This window comes from Terrapene carolina, unplaced genomic scaffold (assembly GCF_002925995.2).
Source record: "Terrapene carolina triunguis isolate 2854851 unplaced genomic scaffold, T_m_triunguis-2.0 Scaffold69, whole genome shotgun sequence".
Classification (NCBI taxonomy): Eukaryota; Metazoa; Chordata; order Testudines; family Emydidae; genus Terrapene; species Terrapene triunguis.
Window position 1 is genome coordinate 44,523,886 of NW_020664420.1, and position 20,061 is coordinate 44,543,946.

Here is a 20,061-nt window from a genome sequence, read left to right on the forward strand (position 1 = left end):
TTATGCCCAAATAAATCTGTTAGTCTTTAAGGTGCCACCAGACTCCTTGTTGTTTTTGTAGATACAGACTAACACGGCTACCCCCTGATACTTGACACTAGCAGCTGCTACTCTTCGCTCTGCCTTTGGAGCTGGGTTTGTGGCATATGTGTTTGGGGGCGGGGGAATAAGCAACTACAGACAGAAAAAAAAAAAGGGTCACAATCAAATAAGTTTGATAACCATTGATCTGTAGAGACTTTCCATTTATAACTTATATTTCTCTGAAAAACTTAAGATTTCCTGTTGCTTTTACAGCTCTGATATACAAATCTAGCATGTTCGACATACATACTTGAACATCTACAAAAGAAAATCCCATTGATCCCTTTATTATAGCCCACAAATAATGATTTTATGTTCTTGGTGATGACTCATTCCTCAATAATACTGTAACTTGTTTCCTCAATCTTCAAATCATTATTTTAAATAATCACTTTAAAGTTGAAAACAAAATTTCTTTACCCATTTTTTTTTCTTGCCCCTCTCTGCTTATCCCACTTGTCTCTTGTGGCATCACTCCCCCTGCACACTCTGCCAATGGTGACAAGCATTTGGCTCCTATTTCTGATGTACCCAGAGGCATGTCCAGACCTTCTTCCATACTGTCCCTTGTCCATCCTGAACAAACATGTGAGGCCATTACCCTCTCCTGCTTTAAATTCCTCATCAAGACCCACTTCCACTGCAATATTTATAAGAAAGCAGCCAACTAATAATGGCTAGGCTGTGGACTGTTGGGTACCATTTAAAACTAAACAAAAACATTTTTGGATTGTAAATGTTATCCCTTCCCCCCATCCTTTGTTTGTCATTTGTATTTGATTCTGAGCTTCTTGGGGTGAAGACTGTCTTGCTATATATCCCTGATCCTACAAAAACTTACACATGTGCTTAATGTAATGCATGAGTAGTTCTATTGACTTCAGTAGTACTGCCCACATGTGCAAAGTTAGTCATTGTGGGATTGGGCCTTAGTTTGTATAATGACTAGCGTATTGTGACTGCTACCTTAATATAAAACAGGATTTTGAAAAAATTTAGAACAGTTGTAAAAGAGAGTTGTTATAGAATTTCATGCTACTATGAACATTTAGAAATGGTGTTTACGTCGTGCAAAATGTAAGAATTTTTTTGGGGGGGAAAAGCAACTGTTAAAATGTTTCCTGGTTCCTAGTGACCGTATAATTATGTTCTCAATGTGGTTAAAACGTGCTTTTAAAAAATCTGGAAAAAACACTTTCAATTCATTATCCGGGATACAAAGCCGGTTCCTTTAGGACTCCAATGGAACATGGAGGTGGGTAGTTTGCAGGCAAGACAAGAAAGTATTGGAGGCATGTCAAGGCTGTATCCCCACTTTGAACTTTAGGGTACAAGAGTGGGGGCCTGCATGAGGACTCCTAAGCTTATCTACCAGCTTAGCTCTGGTCCGCTGCCACCATCTCAAGAACTCCCTCCCTGGGAAGCCTTGAGAAACCTTTCACCAATTCCCTGGTGAACACAGATCCAAACCCCCTTGGATCTTAAAACAAGGAGAAATTAACCATCCCCGCTCCTTCCTCTCACCCTCCTTTCACCAACTCCGGGTGAATACAGATCCAAACCCCCTTGGATCTTAAAACAAGGAGAAATCAATCTGGTTCTTAAAAAAGAAGGCTTTTAATTAAAGAAAAAGGTAAAAATCATCTCTGTAAAATCAGTATGAAGAATAACTTTACAGGGTAATCAAACTTAAAGAGCTCAGAGGACCCCCCCCCTCTGTCTTAGGTTCAAAGTACAGCAAACAAAGATAACCACTCTGGTGAAAGGTACATTACAAGTTGAGAAAACAAAGTAAATCTAAGACGCCTTGCCTGGCTTTTTACTTACAAGTTTGAAATAGGAGAGACTTGTTTAGAAAGATGGGGAGAACCTAGATTGATGTCTGGTCCCTCTCAGTCCCAAGAGCGAACAACCCCTTAAACAAAGGACACACAACAAAAGCCTTTCTCCCCCCCCCCCCCAAGATTTGAAAGTATCTTGTCCCCTTATTGGTCCTTAGGGTCAGGTGTCAGCCAGGTTACCCGAGCTTCTTAACCCTTTACAGGTAAAAGGATTTGGAGTCTCTGTACACAGAGAGCTGTTACCCTTCCCTTTATAGTTATAACAAGGCATATCCAGTGTACTGCGTGGATCCACTGGACTATCACTATGGGTACTGGGTTGCACTGGCTATGGCCACCTGTGCAGTTGCACCAAATTCTGCCCCTGAATTGGGAGAAGGATTTTGTCCCCCTTCTTTCGCAGCATCTGTCTCTCTCTTTTTCTCTCTCTCAAATGTACTCTGGCACACAAAGGCCTTTTTTTATTCTAACTTTGTATATGGCACCATGATTTGGCTTTTTCTGTACGTTAAAGTCTCTATCAATAGGTTGTAAAACAAACAAACAAAATAATTTTGTTGTTGTTGTTACAAAAAACATAGACCAAGTAAAACAAATAAAAAAAAAAATTGTGTTCCCAGAATGTCTTGTATGCTGAGCTACAAATACAGATCTTGTCACTTTTACAGCAGAGTATTTTATTTTAATTTAGCTCAGCTAAAAGGTTAAATGAAAAATTTTGTCAACTTCATCATGTCTTATTAGCTGTTAATTGTGCTTTAATAGGCAACAGAACACAATATCCATCACAGGAATTATTGATTAAACAAATTTATTTTATTGTGCGTTAAAATCTGCAGGGATGTTGAGCTATATTCTGTTTCATTCTGTTTTCTTTCCTTTTGCTTTCTTTCATATCTAGAAAATCTAAGCTTGTCTTCCTTTTTTAATTCACCAAAACTGAATTTAAAAGTTTAACTTTTATTTTATTTTACACCCAGTTCTTTGCCATACATGGTTCACAGCATTGCTTTGCTTATTTATAGACATACCTGTAGTACTCATCATTGTTGTATATGATTGTGTTTCCTGTAGTGCTGCAATACTTATAAAATACTATAGTCTGCCATTGTCCTTTACTGTAAGTGAAGATGGTGTATATGATATCTGTATGGAATTCCTTAAAGATACCATCACTTAAGGATTCTCAGTTTTGAGTCTTGTTTCTCCAGCGTAAGAGCGAGGGGAACTCCTATCATGCTAAGGTGAGTAGTGTGATGCCAGAAGACCCACATGGAGCTCTTTAAATGCCTCCACAAGCATTGTTTGGCTACCTTATTTGTTTTACTTGAGACTAATTTCATTCCTGTTTATTTGGTAGCTGTTTTATTTTATGAACCAGTCATACCCCGGTACTAAAGGATATTTAATATGATCCTGGCTAGCCTGATGAAGGGTATTATTGACCAGTTGTATACCTGTGAGCTCAAGCTTTCTACAGAACAGATAACTTTTCCTTGTGTAGGGGACTTCAGCTGGTAAAGAGAGTTAGCTTCATGTCACAGGTACAACCACCAGTGGGAATAAGGATGATATGTTCCTTTTCCCTTTTCCCCACTACTTTTATGTCCCATTCAGTGCAGCTATAGCACTAATGCATTCTCAGTCCTGGTTCCCTATCCCTCCACTATTTTTGTGTCCCTCAGATTGCACCACGGATTTTGGCTTTAATGGCTGACCTGCCTTATACCAGATTTTACGAGCATAACATGGTGCTATAGACTTATATTAGATATTTTTCTAAAATGGTGGGCAAACTCAACCTTATTGAGACTACCCTGATATCAATTATTCCCCATGCCCACATGCTCATCCTGGTGAGGTTCCTTTCTATAAACTTAGTGTTGAAAGGTCCTTGCGTTTTTACCTGGACTTTACTAAAAGTGTAAATTCTGTAATTTCTCAAGTACGTTTTGTTCAGGTCATACTGAGCAAAACAGAACCTAGGCAGTCCCTCCTCTGCTATCTCTGAACTATTTACTTTGATGTGTTTCAACTTCCTTTTCCTGTCCCCAAGCAGAATTTACAAATTTACTCTATTTAAACAGAGAGTAGCTTCTGTAGGGCATGGAGTTAACCCATTACAATTCCAAAAGAAAGAAACACATTACTGTTATTAGTCATCTTGGGTTTTGCTAATACTTCTTTTTTCAAAGCTTTTGCAAATATTTTGGACCTGATTTTCAGTCAGAAAATTCCTCTATTTGTGCAAATATTCATGAACAAATGTATATGAATGCAAAAACGACTGATTTGCACATCTGGCAAATAGGTCCCTATCTAGCTTTCTTGTGTGCAAATCTCCAATTAATGCATGCATACCTGTGCAAATGCATTACTACTTTCTGTCTGAAAACCTGATCCATTGTGTGACTTAAAATTTTTAAAAATGTATAGTGTCTACATATTTTCCATACTCTGTCAAAGTGCATGAATAGGTATAGTTACCACCTTTACAAGGTAGGCGTGTGTGTGTGTGTGTGTGTGTGTGTGTGTGTGTTTAAAAAAAACACAGAGAAAATATTGAAACTAGCTGTGAAGGATGTGATCTCGTGTTGTTTATCAGTGCTGATTTAAAAAAAAAGATGATGTGCAAAACTGCTTAAAAATAATTGGGGGGGGAAGATGTCTACCTCTGTGTGTAGCAAATAATTGCTCATTCACCCCACTGTTATACATTTGGATGACTGATGATTTGACGAGTAGTGCTTCCATTGCAATACCAGATTACCTATGCTGTCAATAATATAAATAAGAGAAGAATGAGGCAATTTCAACATGGTTTCCTTACTTGGAAAGCTCTTCTGTTTTCATCTGCATGATCAGGATATGTATGCAAGTGTATCTCTTGAGGTGAAACAGTTGTTAAGACGAGATTTATGGAAAGAAGAAATACAGCTAACTAAAGTACTACATGAGATATTTTTCAGTTGGGGGTTCACTTCGGTGTTAAAAACTTATTTCAGTCTGACACAAGCTATGGCTCTTCTTTCTCCCCTCACTGTCTCAAATGTTGGCTAGTCCTTCAGTCCCAAATGGAGAAAAATGACTATCTATCATGTTCTGCAGAAGATTGGTGCTGTAACTGGAAAGTGAAACACTTGTGAACCCAATAAAGAGTATAGAACATTGATAGGCTAAAGAGTAAGGCTAGATCTGACCCAGGTGGAATAGACTTGTGAACCTAATAAAGGGCATAGATCATTGATAGCCTATAGAATAAGGCTAGATCTGACCCAGGTGGAATACTTTTTTAAAAAGTGTGCATTTTTTCTCTCTTCCATTTGAGTCCTTATACATCCTTATACATAGTACAGTGAAATCTGACTCAACAATAGATCTTGCACTCCAACAAAAATTAGACTATTAGAACTCAAATCAGGCTATTACTATTTGATTAAATTAGTCTGCAAAACATTTTTGAATAGAATGATAAAATCTGAATTATTTTCATATGAACTGCAAAGAGGCTTGGATCCCACTATTACTGATGCTGAAGGTAGATGCTAACAAGTGAGAAATGGAAAACTAAGAGAAAACAGATGCATATTTTATGAAGACAGATATGATGTGAATCATTTAAGGAAAGCTTTATTGTTTCTAAACAGCCACATACATAGATTTTTGTTTCAAGAGAAATTCTAAACACCTGTAATAACTTCATGACAATTGGAGCAGTGGTCTGTGCATATTCCTTCTCTGCTGGTAGCAGGACTCTGGGGAGAGCTTCCCGTTGCGGAGAGTCAGTTACACTCACATTGTAAATAATTACTGTAAATCTCATTGCTATATTTTTAAAAACCCAAAATATTTGTGCCTGAAATCTCACACGAGGCGCATCACGTTCAATGCCTCCATAATCCTTTGTCACATTTTAGCATGGAATGAAATTGGGGATGGTTAAAGCTCAAGGGTGTGAGGGAATTCACTGTGGGAAGTGCTTGAGCCCAATAGAGAGTCAACTGCAGCCTACAATGGATTTTGAAGACAAGAGGAGAATAAACTAGGGTGGTCAGATTCTGGTAGGAGTGAATGTGCTTGGGTAATCTTAGCAAGAGGAAGGGATGAAGCCTGGTGACCTGGTCTTTCAGTTTGTGGGGCAAGGGGAGGGAGGGAGGAAGGAGGCAGGAAAGAAGTACATAGGAACTCATGTCTAGCCTGAATAGGAAAGGAGTTGCTGGCTTCGGTCCTGTGAGGGGGATTTCTCCTTTATTGAACCTTTGTAGGCCCTAAGTGTTTTAGAAAAAGGACATAGTATTTTCAGAAGAGGCCTCATCCAAAGCATGTTGAGGCCAATAGAAATTCTGCTGTTTGATTTCAGCTGGTTTTGGATTTGACCCAATAAGAATTGGTTCACCTGTCTCTAGTGATACCCCTTTATTTTGAATTGAGAGACATTAGATTGGTAATGGCTGCAAAGTTTAAACTTGGAGAAGGTGATAAGGAACATGTGAGGGTAGGAAATAAGTGTAGTGAAGGCCACTATCTCTTAGGAGTTTGGAAGAACCCCCCCCCCCCCCCCCGCCAGGAAAATTGTGGGATACAAGACAACATATAAAGTTATTCAGAGCTCTCTTTTGCTGTTGAAAAGTTAATCTATCATTACTCTAGCGAAGCAAAAGGGTTGGGATAAAGTGGTAATAAACCACATTCAGAGATGTTAGTTTTAATTAAAAATAGTAATTTGATTTACCTTTTTAAATAGTTTTTAATAACTTCCTTTTAATATTAGTATATATTTCCAGAATTAAAGTGTGTTTTTTTTTTAGACTTCTCCAATTTCCTCCTCCCTCCCCAGTGTCTGAAGCTGAGATTTCTAAGGAGGCTGATGACATGGAAATGGAAAGAGAGAAGTATGTTGAAGAACTGAGGAAAGCACTAGTATTGGGAGCAGGCCCAGCCAATATGTACAACTTTGATGTTTCTAAAGATGAAGAAAATGTGGAAAGCTGTGATTTCTCATATGAAAAAAATCTGAAAGATGTTTCCGTAAGTATTTCTGTAACACTACATGTTGTAAAAAGTCATATCTGGTGCAATACATATGAAAAAGGGCCTTTTGCTGAGCACATCCCTCAGTTTAATAAAATTCTCTTTTTAAAAACATGGCCAGTACTTTGAAAAGTTGTAACAAAAACCTCGAGTTAAATAGATACTGTCAATTCCAATATGGTCCAAAATATTGAGATTTTGTAAAAATAAGTTTTCACAAAACTTATGAACAACAGAAATGTTTCCAGAACCTTATTAAATTCCTTTTGGAAAAGGACTGGGGCCTTGAGGTTGATGTGGTGGCCTCTCCCTTCTTGGAAGTCCCATTGGCTGCAATTTGAGTCTTGAGTATGTAACAGCTGTAGCATCAAACCCCTATTTCGTCAATATGATTGCTGTTTCCTTTGTGTGTGTTCCTCTAATAACTGGTTCTAAAAGTTTAGTAATTGTATTACAACTGGTGTTGCAGTCCGGTCTTGTACTGAAACAATACATATGCTTTATTTATTTTAACATAAGGAGAGGTCGAGGGTACATTCCTTTTTCTATGGTACCCATCCCTGTGGTAGTTTGTGTTTGGAATTTATTGCTGTGTCTCAGTATTGTAATTACTGTGAAATGGGTATTTATATGTCTTTATTCCCTCTAAAAAGATTGTGTATGTACATCTGCTATATGGTAGAACCTCAGAGTTACAAACACCAGAGTTAAGAACTGACCAGTCAACCACACACCTCATTTGAAACCGGAAGTATGAAATCAGGCAGCAGCAGAGGAGAAAAAAAATCAAATACTGTACAGTACTATGTTAAATGTAAACTACTAAAAAATAAAAGGAAAGCAGCATTTTTCTTCTGCATAGTAAAGTTTCAAAGCTGTATGAAGTCAATGTTCAGTTGTGAATTTTTGAAAAAACGTTTTGTTCAGAGTTACGAACCTTTCAGAGTTACGAACAACCTCCATTCCCAAGGTGTTCGTAATTTGAAGGTTCTACTGTATATATGTTTTCTGGAAGATCACAAACTTCCTCATGGATCGACTTTACAAAAACTAGACAAGCCATTTACAAGACAAACTTTGCCTCTCTACAAAGGAAAAAGGACACTAAACTATCTAAACTGCTACATGCCACAAGGAGCCACAACAGTAGTTCCCTTAACCCACCCAGCAATATTGTTAATCTTTCCAGCTATACTCTTAGCCCAGCAGAAGAGTCTGTCCTATCTCGGGGCCTCTCCTTTTGTCCCTCCAGACCCACGAACATGATACAGTTCTGCGGTGACCTAGAATCCTACTTTCGACGTCTCCGACTCAAAGAATATTTCCAACATACCTCTGAACAGCATACTAACCCACAGAATCCCCCCTACCAGCACTACAAAAAAAAGGATTCTGCGTGGACTCCTCCGGACGGTCGAAACAACAGACTGGATTTCTACATAGATTGCTTCTGTCAACGTGCAAAGGCTGAAATTGTGGAAAAGCAACATCACTTGCCCCATAACCTCAGCCATTCTGAACACAACGCCATCTACAGCCTCAGAAACAACCCTGACATCATTATCAAAAAGGCTGACAAAGGAGGTGCTGTCGTCATCATGAATAAATTGGAATATGACCAAGAGGCTGCTAGACAGCTCTCTAACACCACATTCTACAGGCCATTATCCTCTGATCCCACTGAGGATTACCTAAAGAAACTACACCATCTGCTAAAAAAGCTCCCTGACAAAGCACAGGAACAAATCTGTACAGACACATGCCTAGAACCCCGACCAGGGACATTCTATTTGCTACCCAAGATCCATAAACCTGGAAATCCTGGACGCCCCATCATCTCAGGCATTGGCACCCTAACATCAGGCTTGTCTGGTTATGTGGACTCTCTCCTCAGACCCTACGCTACCAGCACTCCTAGCTATCTTCGAGACACCACTGACTTCCTGAGGAAACTACAATCCATTGGTGATCTTCCAGAAAACACCATCCTGGCCACTATGGACGTAGAAGCCCTCTACACCAATATTCCACACAAAGATGGATTACAAGCTATCAGGAACAGTATCCCCGATAATGTCACAGCTAACCTGGTGGCTGAACTCTGTGACTTTGTCCTCACCCACAACTATTTCACATTTGGGGACAATATATACCTTCAAGTCAGCGGCACTGCTATGGGTACCCGCATGGCCCTACAGTATGCCAACATTTTTATGGCTGACTTAGAACAACGCTTCCTTAGCTCTCGTCCCCTAACGCCCCTACTCTACTTGCGCTACATTGATGACATCTTCATCATCTGGACCCATGGAAAAGAAGCCCTTGAGGAATTCCACCATGATTTCAATAATTTCCATCCCACCATCAACCTCAGCCTAGATCAATCCATACAAGCGGTCCATTTCCTGGACACTACTGTGCTAATAAGCGATGGTCACATAAATACCACCCTATACCGGAAACCTACTGACCGCTACACTTACCTACATGCCTCTAGCTTCCATCCAGGACACACCACACGATCCATTGTCTACAGCCAAGCTCTAAGATATAAACGCATTTGCTCCAATCCCTCAGATAGAGACAAGCACCTACAAGATCTCTATCAAGCATTCTTAAAACTACAATACCCACCTGCTGAAGTGAAAAAACAGATTGACAGAGCCAGACGAGTACCCAGAAGTCACCTCCTACAAGACAGGGCCAACAAAGAAAATAACAGAACACCACTAGCTGTCACCTTCAGCCCCCAACTAAAACCTCTCCAGCGCATCATCAGAGATCTACAACCTATCCTGAAAGATGATCCTTTACTCTCACAGATCTTGGGAGACAGACCTGTCCTCGCTTACAGACAACCCCCCAACCTAAAGCAAATACTCACCAGCAACCATACATCACTGAACAAAAACACTGACCCAGGAACCTATCCTTGTAACAAAGCCCGATGCCAACTCTGTCCACATATCTATTCAAGTGACATCATCATAGGGCCTAATCACATCAGCCATACCATCAGGGGCTCGTTCACCTGCACATCTACCAATGTGATATATGCCATCATGTGCCAGCAATGCCCCTCTGCCATGTACATTGGCCAAACCGGACAGTCTCTACGCAAAAGAATTAATGGACACAAATCTGACATCAGGAATCATAATACTCAAAAACCAGTGGGAGAACACTTTAACCTGTCTGGCCATTCTATGACAGACCTGCGGGTGGCTAACTTAAAACAGAAAAACTTCAAAAACAGACTCCAAGGAGAGACTGCTGAGCTGGAATTGATATGCAAACTAGACACAATCAACACAGGATTAAATAAAGACTGGGAATGGCTGAGCCATTACAAACATTGAATCTATCTCCCCTTGTAAGTATTTTCACACTTGCTTCTTATCAAACTGTCTGTACTGGGCCATCTTGATTATCACTTCAAAAGTTTTTTTTCTCTTACTTAATTGGCCTCTCAGAGTTGGTAAGACAACTCCCACCTGTTCATGCTCTCTGTATGTGTGTGTATATATATATATCTCCTCAATATATGTTTCACTCTATATGCATCCGAAGAAGTGGGTTGTAGCCCACGAAAGCTTATGCTCTAATAAATTTGTTAGTCTCTAAGGTGCCACAAGTACTCCTGTTCTTTTTGTGGATACAGACTAACACGGCTGCTACTCTGAAAACTGTATATATTGAAATCTATCTCATCATTTCCACCTTTTGGGAGATCAGTTCTTTGGCGTGTAATAAAAGTATTCCATAGTTCTTTAGTTAAATGAATTCCTTTCAGCAAAAGAGAGAAGTTTTGGCATGGCTGTTTTTTATTTTAAAGTATAGGTTCAATTAAAGGAAGTGATGAGTTCCAATAATTACAATGCTACATTGTATGCTTTGTATAAATCCATTGTTTCTAAAGCTCCCATTCCCCATTATGTAATCAATCATCACCATTTGAGAAAAATCCACTAAATTACTAAGAACAATTATAGGATTACTTTTATTAATTCAATACAGTTTTATGATTTGATGAGTAGCAAAATCATTACAGAAACATGCCTAAACATTAAGATGTTTTTTTTCTTTGGTGCTTGGCTGTCAAATTTGCTTTATTTTCCTAGAGAAGTGTGGTAATGATTGCTTTGTTACACAAACTTGGAAAAAGGAGTTGGTACTTGCATCTTTTTTTCTCTATAAATTATGGTGGGATTTTCTTGGCTTAACTCCCATTGACTTCTGGGGAACCAGAATTAAGCCAATGCTGAATGCTTTGAAAGCCCTATCCTAAAGCATTAAATAGGGGCAAGATTACTCAGAGTTTTCATTAAATTGAAAATGCTGAAAAGCAGACTTCAGCTAAACCCATCAACTTCAACATACAGGCCAGAAATGTTTATTTTTTCCTTTGTTTTTGGAAGATGTGACTACACATAGAGTATTACTTTAGCACAAATTAAAAACAACCATGTTAGTCATCTCACTTGTATGTCTTATGTACGAATGTGAGTTACCAGACAGAATACAGTCTTTAAGAGGTATAAAATGGGTACTTAGGTACACAAGTACCTAGTTTGCTCATGCAAATACAAGTTCTGGTCATGCCTGCATGTCTAACATACCTTGCCTATTCTATCTACATTGAAGGTGCAGCCTTTCTGCAAGTAGTGTAAATACTATTGTAAACGGGGCTCAGGTGCTTTTACCATTGTTTCATGAAAACTTGCTCAGAGCTTGGATATATATTTTTCTGACATCAATATAGCCGAAATGAAATCAATTGTGGGCACAAAGAGGAAGAGTGACAAATTGGTTAAAACAGCAGTTAATTAAGGCACTAATAATATTGTTACAGTGTTTTACTTTTCTGCTTTCATTCTTTCATGCTGTGTGTTGCTTGTGACCATAGAGAGATCATTTTTTTTTTTTATATACAGTAAGCAATAGAGGCATGGATGGTGCTCATCAGAATGGAGTGCTTTTCTAAGAATGCTTTTTTAATGATCAACATTCACTTTTTTTATTTAAACGTTCCTTCTCTGTCATTACTTAGAAAAATCCATGCTTTTAAATTTTTGTGTGTATTTCTGATTATTGGAGTGTCTCCATTGACTTCCTTCAGGAATAGAAGGGGCGGCCCTAGACTAGCTGCCAGCAACTGGCCCCTAGTGAACCATTCAGTCAATGCCCCCCACCCCCAAAGGCAGATCTAGGCTGAGTTTTTTGGTAAACTGGGAAACATTTTGCCCCTTTTTTCCTTTTAATGTTTTTTTAAGCATTTTTTTTTTAACCAGAGGCTTAATTATTCAGTTTGTCCATCTGTCCAACCAATGTTTCTGAAATCAGATAAAATAGAGACACCAAATTTTCAGAATAGATTTGTACACGACAGCTAGATGATATCTCAGTCCGATTTCAAATAAAAATGTATTAAAAATGTTAATTATTTTTATTATTCCAAATCCAGAATCATCCATTATGCTATCCTGCTTTAACTGCCATTACCACCACATCCAATTTAGAAAGAAATAAGAAAACTCTTCAATGAACTTTAACCTGTATTTACAAAACACTCAGAATAAAAAACTCGTTGCTCTTAAAACATGACTTTCATTGTTTTAAGTTTGGAAAATTCAGTCACTACTTCTTTTAGATCCAGTTTTCCAGCTATTTCGTGCTCTATTGACATTGTGGCAAGTCCAAGTCTCTCTTGCACCATTGTTGAACACAGATATGTTTTTATCAATTTTAACTTTGAGAAGCTACGTTCCCCACTAGCTACGGAAACTGGCAAAGTTAAAAGAATGCATAGAGCTATAAAAATCTTTGGAAAACTGTCGGTTTATTTTCACAAACAAACTTCAGTACTTTTTCAGGAGTGGAATGTTTCTTAAGTCGTCTTGAAAAAGCCTGAAGCTCTCTACACAAATCTGTAGCATCCGTGTCTTTTGAATTTTCATGAGTCAATGCCAACTCCAGTTTTATACAAAATTTTCTTATCTGTTTTGCTGTTTTCTTTTGCAAGCTGTGGATATCATATAGAAAGCCAAATACTTACTCTAGCTGCTGCATCTATTGAAATCTTTCGTCAACTGAGTGAATAGCAGTATCAAGGACTGCGAAGTAAAAATTCATTTTGAACCTTTTGTTTTGGATTTTGAATGGGTGTGTCTCATCCTTCATATGAAAACTGCTGTTTCTTTTGCCAAATGCAAACTGGCTCTGGTTCAAATTCTGTTGGAAAGTCTATTTCTTCAGCAAGCTCGAGAGAATCTACCAGTGTTCTTTCAAACCCTTCATCATTTCTGAATTCCTCCAGTATATTTTGAATGAGTGAAGTCACAAATTTGAACTTGGAAAGGCCATTTGCAAGAACTTCTGCATCTGAATGTGCAGTATTGCCAGATGATCCAGTAAAGGTAGTATCAGAAATTTCAATTAGGGCATCATAAATGTTTCCAAGTTCATAGTGAAGAGGCTTCAAAGCATCAGTGTGATTCTCCCATCTTGTCTGACTAAGTGGTTTCACAGTTAGAGAATTCACATGGTGAGTCAGAATCTCCCAACGGCGTGTTGAGCCTGAGAAAAACACACAAACATGTTGCACCAGGTCAAAGAAACTGCTTGCCTCCAAACAGCATCTAACAGCATCATTGACAACGAAATTCAGAGAATGCGCACTGCAAGGAACGGAAAAGGCCCTAGGATTGATTTCCTCATTCTCCTTTACACACCATTGTCTTTACCCTTCATATTACTCCCATTATCATAGCTTTGGCCACGTAAATTTTCAACAGATAATGACATTGTTTCAAGCTCTTTTAGAATAGTTTCAGTCATAAATGCTCCAGTCATCTCCTTCAGTGGTACAACCCCAAAAAATGTTCCTTTATGAGCACTTCAATATTATCTTCATCTGCAGACTTTTCTATATCCACAAAACGAATGATCATTGTCATTTGTTCAACATGACTCACATCTGGTGTACAGTCCAGTATTATTGAAAAGTATTTTGCAGAATGGACAGCTTCTACAATTTTCTTTTTAATGGCATTTGCTAGGATTTGAATCAGTTCATTCTGCCTATTTTTTCCTAAGTAATGAACCTGTCTTTCATGATCAGTTATTTTACGTAGATGCTCCTTCATGACTGGATCAAACAAAGCTAGGCATTCAACAAATTTTAAAACGTTTCCATTACCTGGAGTATATAATTTTTCATTTCTACCGCGATCGCAGAATGCTAAATTTTGCCCACCGAGAACTCTCACTAAAGCAATCAGAAGCTCTAATATTTGTTGCCAATGTTCTTCTTTTTCCTTGATCACACACACATTTTCTTCATCGATAGTTTTTCCTTTTTTCAATCATAATTCAAGTTCTTTCCAATTTTGAAAACATTCCAAATGTTCTGTACTACTTTCATGTGAAGAGAGAATTGAAGATGTTTTTTCCAATCCTTCCAACCGTTTTCAGTAAGTGATATACGAATTGCTTGATCTTAAACAACTTGCAGCAAAAGCAAAACACCGAGTCCTTCGACACTGAATATTGTAACCAGTTTCAATGAATTTCTTCTGCATTAATGAGTTTCCTCTTGTAATGCTGAGCAGAGAATTTTCTTTTATTTCCATCCTTAGGGAAGGGAAATTCATAAACTTGTTCAGGTCCATGTTCCATGAGAATTTGCCGCACACTGTCATCACTTCTGGGCCATGAAGCTGGGTCCCCATACTGTAACTTGTTTGTAACTTCCTCATCCTTTCTTCCTTCTACTTCATTTACTTCAATTTCTGCATGTCTCTCTGAAGGTGAATAAATTTTCTCCACTTCCATATCAGTCTGATGCTGTGAGCTGCCTTCATCTAGAAGTAAGTTTCCATCATCTTGATGTTACAAACTACTTCCATGCAGATGTGAGCTAGCCTCCTCTGCAAGTAAAATTCCTTCATCTGGATGCTGTAAACTGCTTCCATCTTTATTTGGATTAAAGAGAAGATATTTCAGGAAGGATCCCTGCTATTTTGTTTGGTCCTTTTCCTTCTTAGCCTTTCGTTTACGAAACTCCGCTCCTGAGGGTTTTCTTTTTCCTCTTTCTGCCATGGGGCATTTGAATATCGTTATGTACTGTGCTCCCGACTGCAAACATTATAGCGTTAAGGGTGGCTGACACACCACATAGTTGGCGATTTTGAACCACATTGCAGCCAGGGCCGGCTCCAGGGTTTTTGCTGCCCCAAGCGGCAAAGAAAAAAAAAAAAAGCCGCGATCGAGATCCGCGGCAGCTCCACCGCGCCGCTTTCTTCTTCGGCGGCAATTCGGCGGCAGGTCCTTCCCTCCGAGAGGGACAGGGACCCTCCGCCGAATTGCCGCCGAAGAGCCCGACGTGCCGCCCCAAGCACCTGCTTGCTCAGCTGGTGCCTGGAGCCGGCCCTGATTGCAGCCATCTCAACACGTCTTTTCACTGCTTAAAGGTTCAATGATTAGTAACATATTAAAACAGTTAGTTACAGCATTTACATGGAAACAAAATGACCTTTTTCGACATTATAACCCGACACCGGTTGTTTGGAAAGTAATCCCCTTCCTCACGGTTACCCGCTTGGAGTGTGATGTCATCACTTTCGTAGTCTATTAAGCATTAACACTGTTACTTTTCTTTTATGGACCTTATTTATAACAGGTAAACCAGTTATTATAAAGAAAAGCTCATAATTATACAGCCCGATAATAATGCACATCCCTTCCCCAAAGAGCTTGCAGTCTAAATCGACAAGTCCTTAAGCCCCAATTCTGTAAACATTTATGCACTCGACTAACATTATGTACACGAGAAGTCTCATTGCATGCAGAATTGGGTCCTTAATGAACTGTCTTAATTAACATAAATAAATAAGCCACTCACTTGAGTCTTGTTCACCCCCCCCCCCACACACACACACCCATAAGGGACAGGGCAAACACACTTTCGATGGCAAAAGAACTGAATGTTGACTTTTTAAGAATTAAAATGATGCAGGTGTATTTTCTAAAATTGTTGAACATATTCTGACTGCTTTTACTGTAAATTAAATGTTAGCTTCAGTACCAACACCATTTGGTTTCTAGTTGTTAGGGAGTGGTTTCTGTTTGTGACAATTCATGCTATGACTTGTTTTCAAGAGTTTCTGTGGTCTGTTTGAAAGTTTGTACATTTGGTGCCCAATGCTGTGCCCAGTGACATCAGTGGGAGTGTTGTTATTGACTTCTGTGAGAATAGCATAATGCAACTAGAGCAGAAAGAATGCATTCTCATGTACTATTGGAGTGGTGGTGAAGAGTAGTGATTTAATAAAAAACCAAACTTGAAAGCATGTGGATTCTATAGCCACAAGCAAAATTGAGATTCCTAGGAGTGTGTTCTGAAGTATTTTAATGGCAATATTTACCTTTTTGAATCTTGTTAAGGAAATCCTGGTTAATATAATTAACTAAAATGTATCGTATGCCAAAGAATGACTGGTGTAGAATGGTCCAGAGATGTACATGCAGAAATAATGGGATGAACTTAAGAAAAGGAAAATAGAGGCTCATTATTAGCAGACATTTTCTAATGGTGAAATCTGTTTGATTGTGGAAGTGTGTGTTTTGCCGAGGGAGATGGTGGTAACCCCATTGCTTGAGTCATTTAAACAGGACCCGACAAAGCAATTGAAAATACACTGGAGTGAACAATCATGCATTGGTAGTGGGGTACACTAGCTGACCTAATGGGTGTTTTCCATTTCAAAAGTCTGATTCTCTGGTTGCCTCTATAGAACATCTGTGACATAAAAGTCCTCTAGATAGCAGTGCATTGATTATCCTAAACTTTTCTAGGGAAGTAATATCCACACCCTAAAACCCCACATAGAAGTTTGGAAAGTGGTAGAAAGGTTAATATAGGTTTTGCAAGTCACCGCATGAAAATAGGATTGCCCTTTCCTTTTAGATGCCCTAGGTTGTTTGTTCAGGGCTTAGGTTGCCTTTTGGTGTCTAGATGGAATGTTTGACAGTGGTAAATCTGACAGATGAGTCTCCTTGTCTAAAAAAAAAAAAAAAAAAAAATCAGTCAGAATTGTAAACATCCTCTGGCCAAGGGGAAGTTAAAAACAAGCTGTTTTAGATCAGCTTGGTTTGCATTTTCTAACTGATAGGGAAGAATAATCCCACCTGGTCCTTGATTTGTGTATGGGAATAAACTTTAAATAAATTCAAATAAATTTAAATAAATCTGGACAGAGATTAATTTTTAAAACAATTAATTTGTCAGAAGATCATTAGAAATGTTACACTTTTGAGCCTATATTTTATCTTTTTATACCAAATCACTAAGAGTTCAACGACACTATTTAGGTACAGCTCTACCTTGAAGACTGTGAGGGAGCCAACTCAACCCAGGGGGAGTGCAGGAAGGCATTCTGCTCCCAGATATGTAGACAGTAAACCCAGTGTGACACTACTGCAGGCAACGTGGAGGGATTGAGGGGGTGGGTTTGCCTTGACCCTGCCTCTTCATTGTAAGGTAGTAGGTTTTCCTAGTAGGGGCTGTGCCACTTATATCCTAAATTTTTATATGCGGGGGGAAGAGCTTCCAGTTGTCCCAAATACTTAATTTCTGAGTCTTAGGAAATACTTCTATTATAGACGTATTCATGTTACAATTTCATAGTAGCATATGATTGAAAGCAGTTTTCTAAATAAGGAATATAATTTATTTAGACACAAGGAAAAACCGTAAAAGGTCTGTCATACAAAACTATTACTGTTTTCTTTGTTGTTGGTCTTTTGAAACAGTGATCAAAGAAGATTTGTCTCAAAATATTGGAAATATTTGTCTTAGCTGCATCTCAGCCTGATAATTGTGCCAGTTAATTTAAATTATACAATTTATTTTCTTTATGACAGGTGGCTTTGCTACAGGGTATTGAACACACTGTCCTTAGGAGCTGTTTTTAGGGTGGTAAGGGCAAAGGAGACTGTTAAGAGTCACATTAAAATAACAATAGGTTTGGTATACAGTGGGACTTGTGTGTCAAGCCAGCTGCAATGCAAAATGGGCCACACACACAGAGCTCAGTAAGGAGCCATTGAGACTTGGCCAGCTAAACTGCTGCCACCTAAACAAACATCATCACAGAGTCAGTGATTTAGTGCTTGATCTAAGTAGGTGACCACTTGCAAGTAAATCTTTCCAAGTACTTTAGCTAGTAACTCCACATATGATAAATAATGGAATTCCTGCAAGATTCTCTTTTTTGAAACTGGCAATTAAATTGATTAAATAGCCTTTGATAAACAACACTGGGGGGCTAGCAAACTTTTTCACATTAATATGGCAGGTATTAGATTTGTTCCTTGCTTATTAGTAAAATTAGTAAATAGGCAAGATGTTAGCCTAAGAAGTTCCAGCACTAGGTACAAAACTCCATTAGTAATTGGGCTGATGAAAGAAATGTTATTATTTGTTTCTCTAGTTTTCCATGGCAACGTTTCTACAGTGGGTTCTAAAATATAGTGCAGGGAATCTGAGATCATTGTAATTTCATTATGGTTAAAGTACCTTGACATATGTGCATTAAATATAACTTCTTATAATGTGAGTGAATTAAGCAGAATTGGAATGGTTCTAAAAGTTTCCCAAATGTTGAAGTCCTGATCCAAGGTTTGAATAGGTGCTTAGCTCTAATGGTTGAAGATGCATTGTTTGGGTAACAAAGGTCATTCAGAGTTCAGATAGTTTCCCAGGCAATTTAACTAATTACTCAATTAAAAATGGAAAGGGAAAAGAAGAAATATTGCACAAAGACAAGAAGATGAACTGGTAAGTCAGTGTAAAGGTAATTTACTTTATATTACTCTTAAATACATCCTTCTGAGTATAAGAGAACATATCTGAATGATTTTTTCTAAGACATCTGGTCTAGGAATATTTTACTACTGTACTATGCCTGAGACAAACATAGACGTTGCTTGCCGGCTGAAAGACTTCTGTGCAGTACAGGGTTCTTCCCTGCCCCCTCCGCTCCCCAACACTTACTTTATGAAGTTTAGCATATTCCTGCATGATGTGAATATAAAGGTAAGTCATCTTTCCAGACCTGAATCATAAAAGCTTTATTTTGGTTTGGTTTTGAAGTTTTAAGATTCCTTTTTGCTGTATTTGAAGGCACACAAAAAAAAAAACACAAAATTTCTTATTTCACAGAGGGTGACATTTTCTTTTTTTAACTGTTGTCATGTAATCTGTTTTGTTTTTGCTTTCATGAAGGAGATTTTAAATACCAATAAAATAAGCTTTTGAAAAAGGTGAGGCTGCAGGGAAAACCATTTTATAAAAGGTTGGCATTAATAAATTCTCCTCCACCCTCTCCCTACTTGTCATGGCTGCTGCACTAGAGTGGGAAAAAAAATTCTCAACACTGATTACACCTGATATGCTCAAACTGTACAATATTTTTAGTGATTGTAATTTCTGGATAATTCTTTCCATCGATGTCAAATGGGTCTATTATTAGAAAAGCATAGCACTTTTAAATATACATTAAGAACAGTAAAATATATAAAACTCTCAAATCAGCATTATCTCCTGCCTGTGGTCCTTTCCTCACTGGTAATATTAATTGTATTGTCTGTGAGTTTATTATTATTTTATTATTTATTTTATTTATTATTGCATTTCAGATTTTCCCATTTTGGAATACATGCTGTGCATTTCTTTGTATAGAAATCAAGGTTTACTTTTACTTGTACTGCTGAGTTACAATCACTTTCCTTTGAAGAGGCAAAACTTTAAATCATTGTCTATTGACAAGTCTTGGTTTCCCTAGAAAAATATTGGAGACAGATGATGTTCTGCAAAAGAGATTACTCAGTGAGTTGTGTGGTATGTTTTTTTTTTTTTTTTAATTCTACCACAAAAATCTATTCCCATATTCTTCATAAGGAAGCGTAACAGTCTAAACTTGCAGAACAGCAAGTATCTTATCTACATTTCTCTTCTGCAAGAATTTCACAGCTCTAGGGAAGGTATTTGTCTTCCTACCTCAGTAGATGCAGGAACCCCCTAAAGCTCAAAATAATGTGCTGC

General features: G+C 38.2%; 1 protein-coding gene across 1 annotated transcript in view; it reads left to right on the top strand.

Moving 5' to 3' along the window:
- The window catches only part of XRCC4 (X-ray repair cross complementing 4), a 269,105-nt gene that overhangs the window by 40,072 nt on the left and 208,972 nt on the right, over positions 1–20,061 (top strand). The window contains exon 3 of the mRNA XM_024216445.1: positions 6,763–6,953. Within this exon, the coding sequence (XP_024072213.1) occupies positions 6,763–6,953 (191 nt within the window). The remainder of the gene's footprint in view (positions 1–6,762; positions 6,954–20,061) is intronic.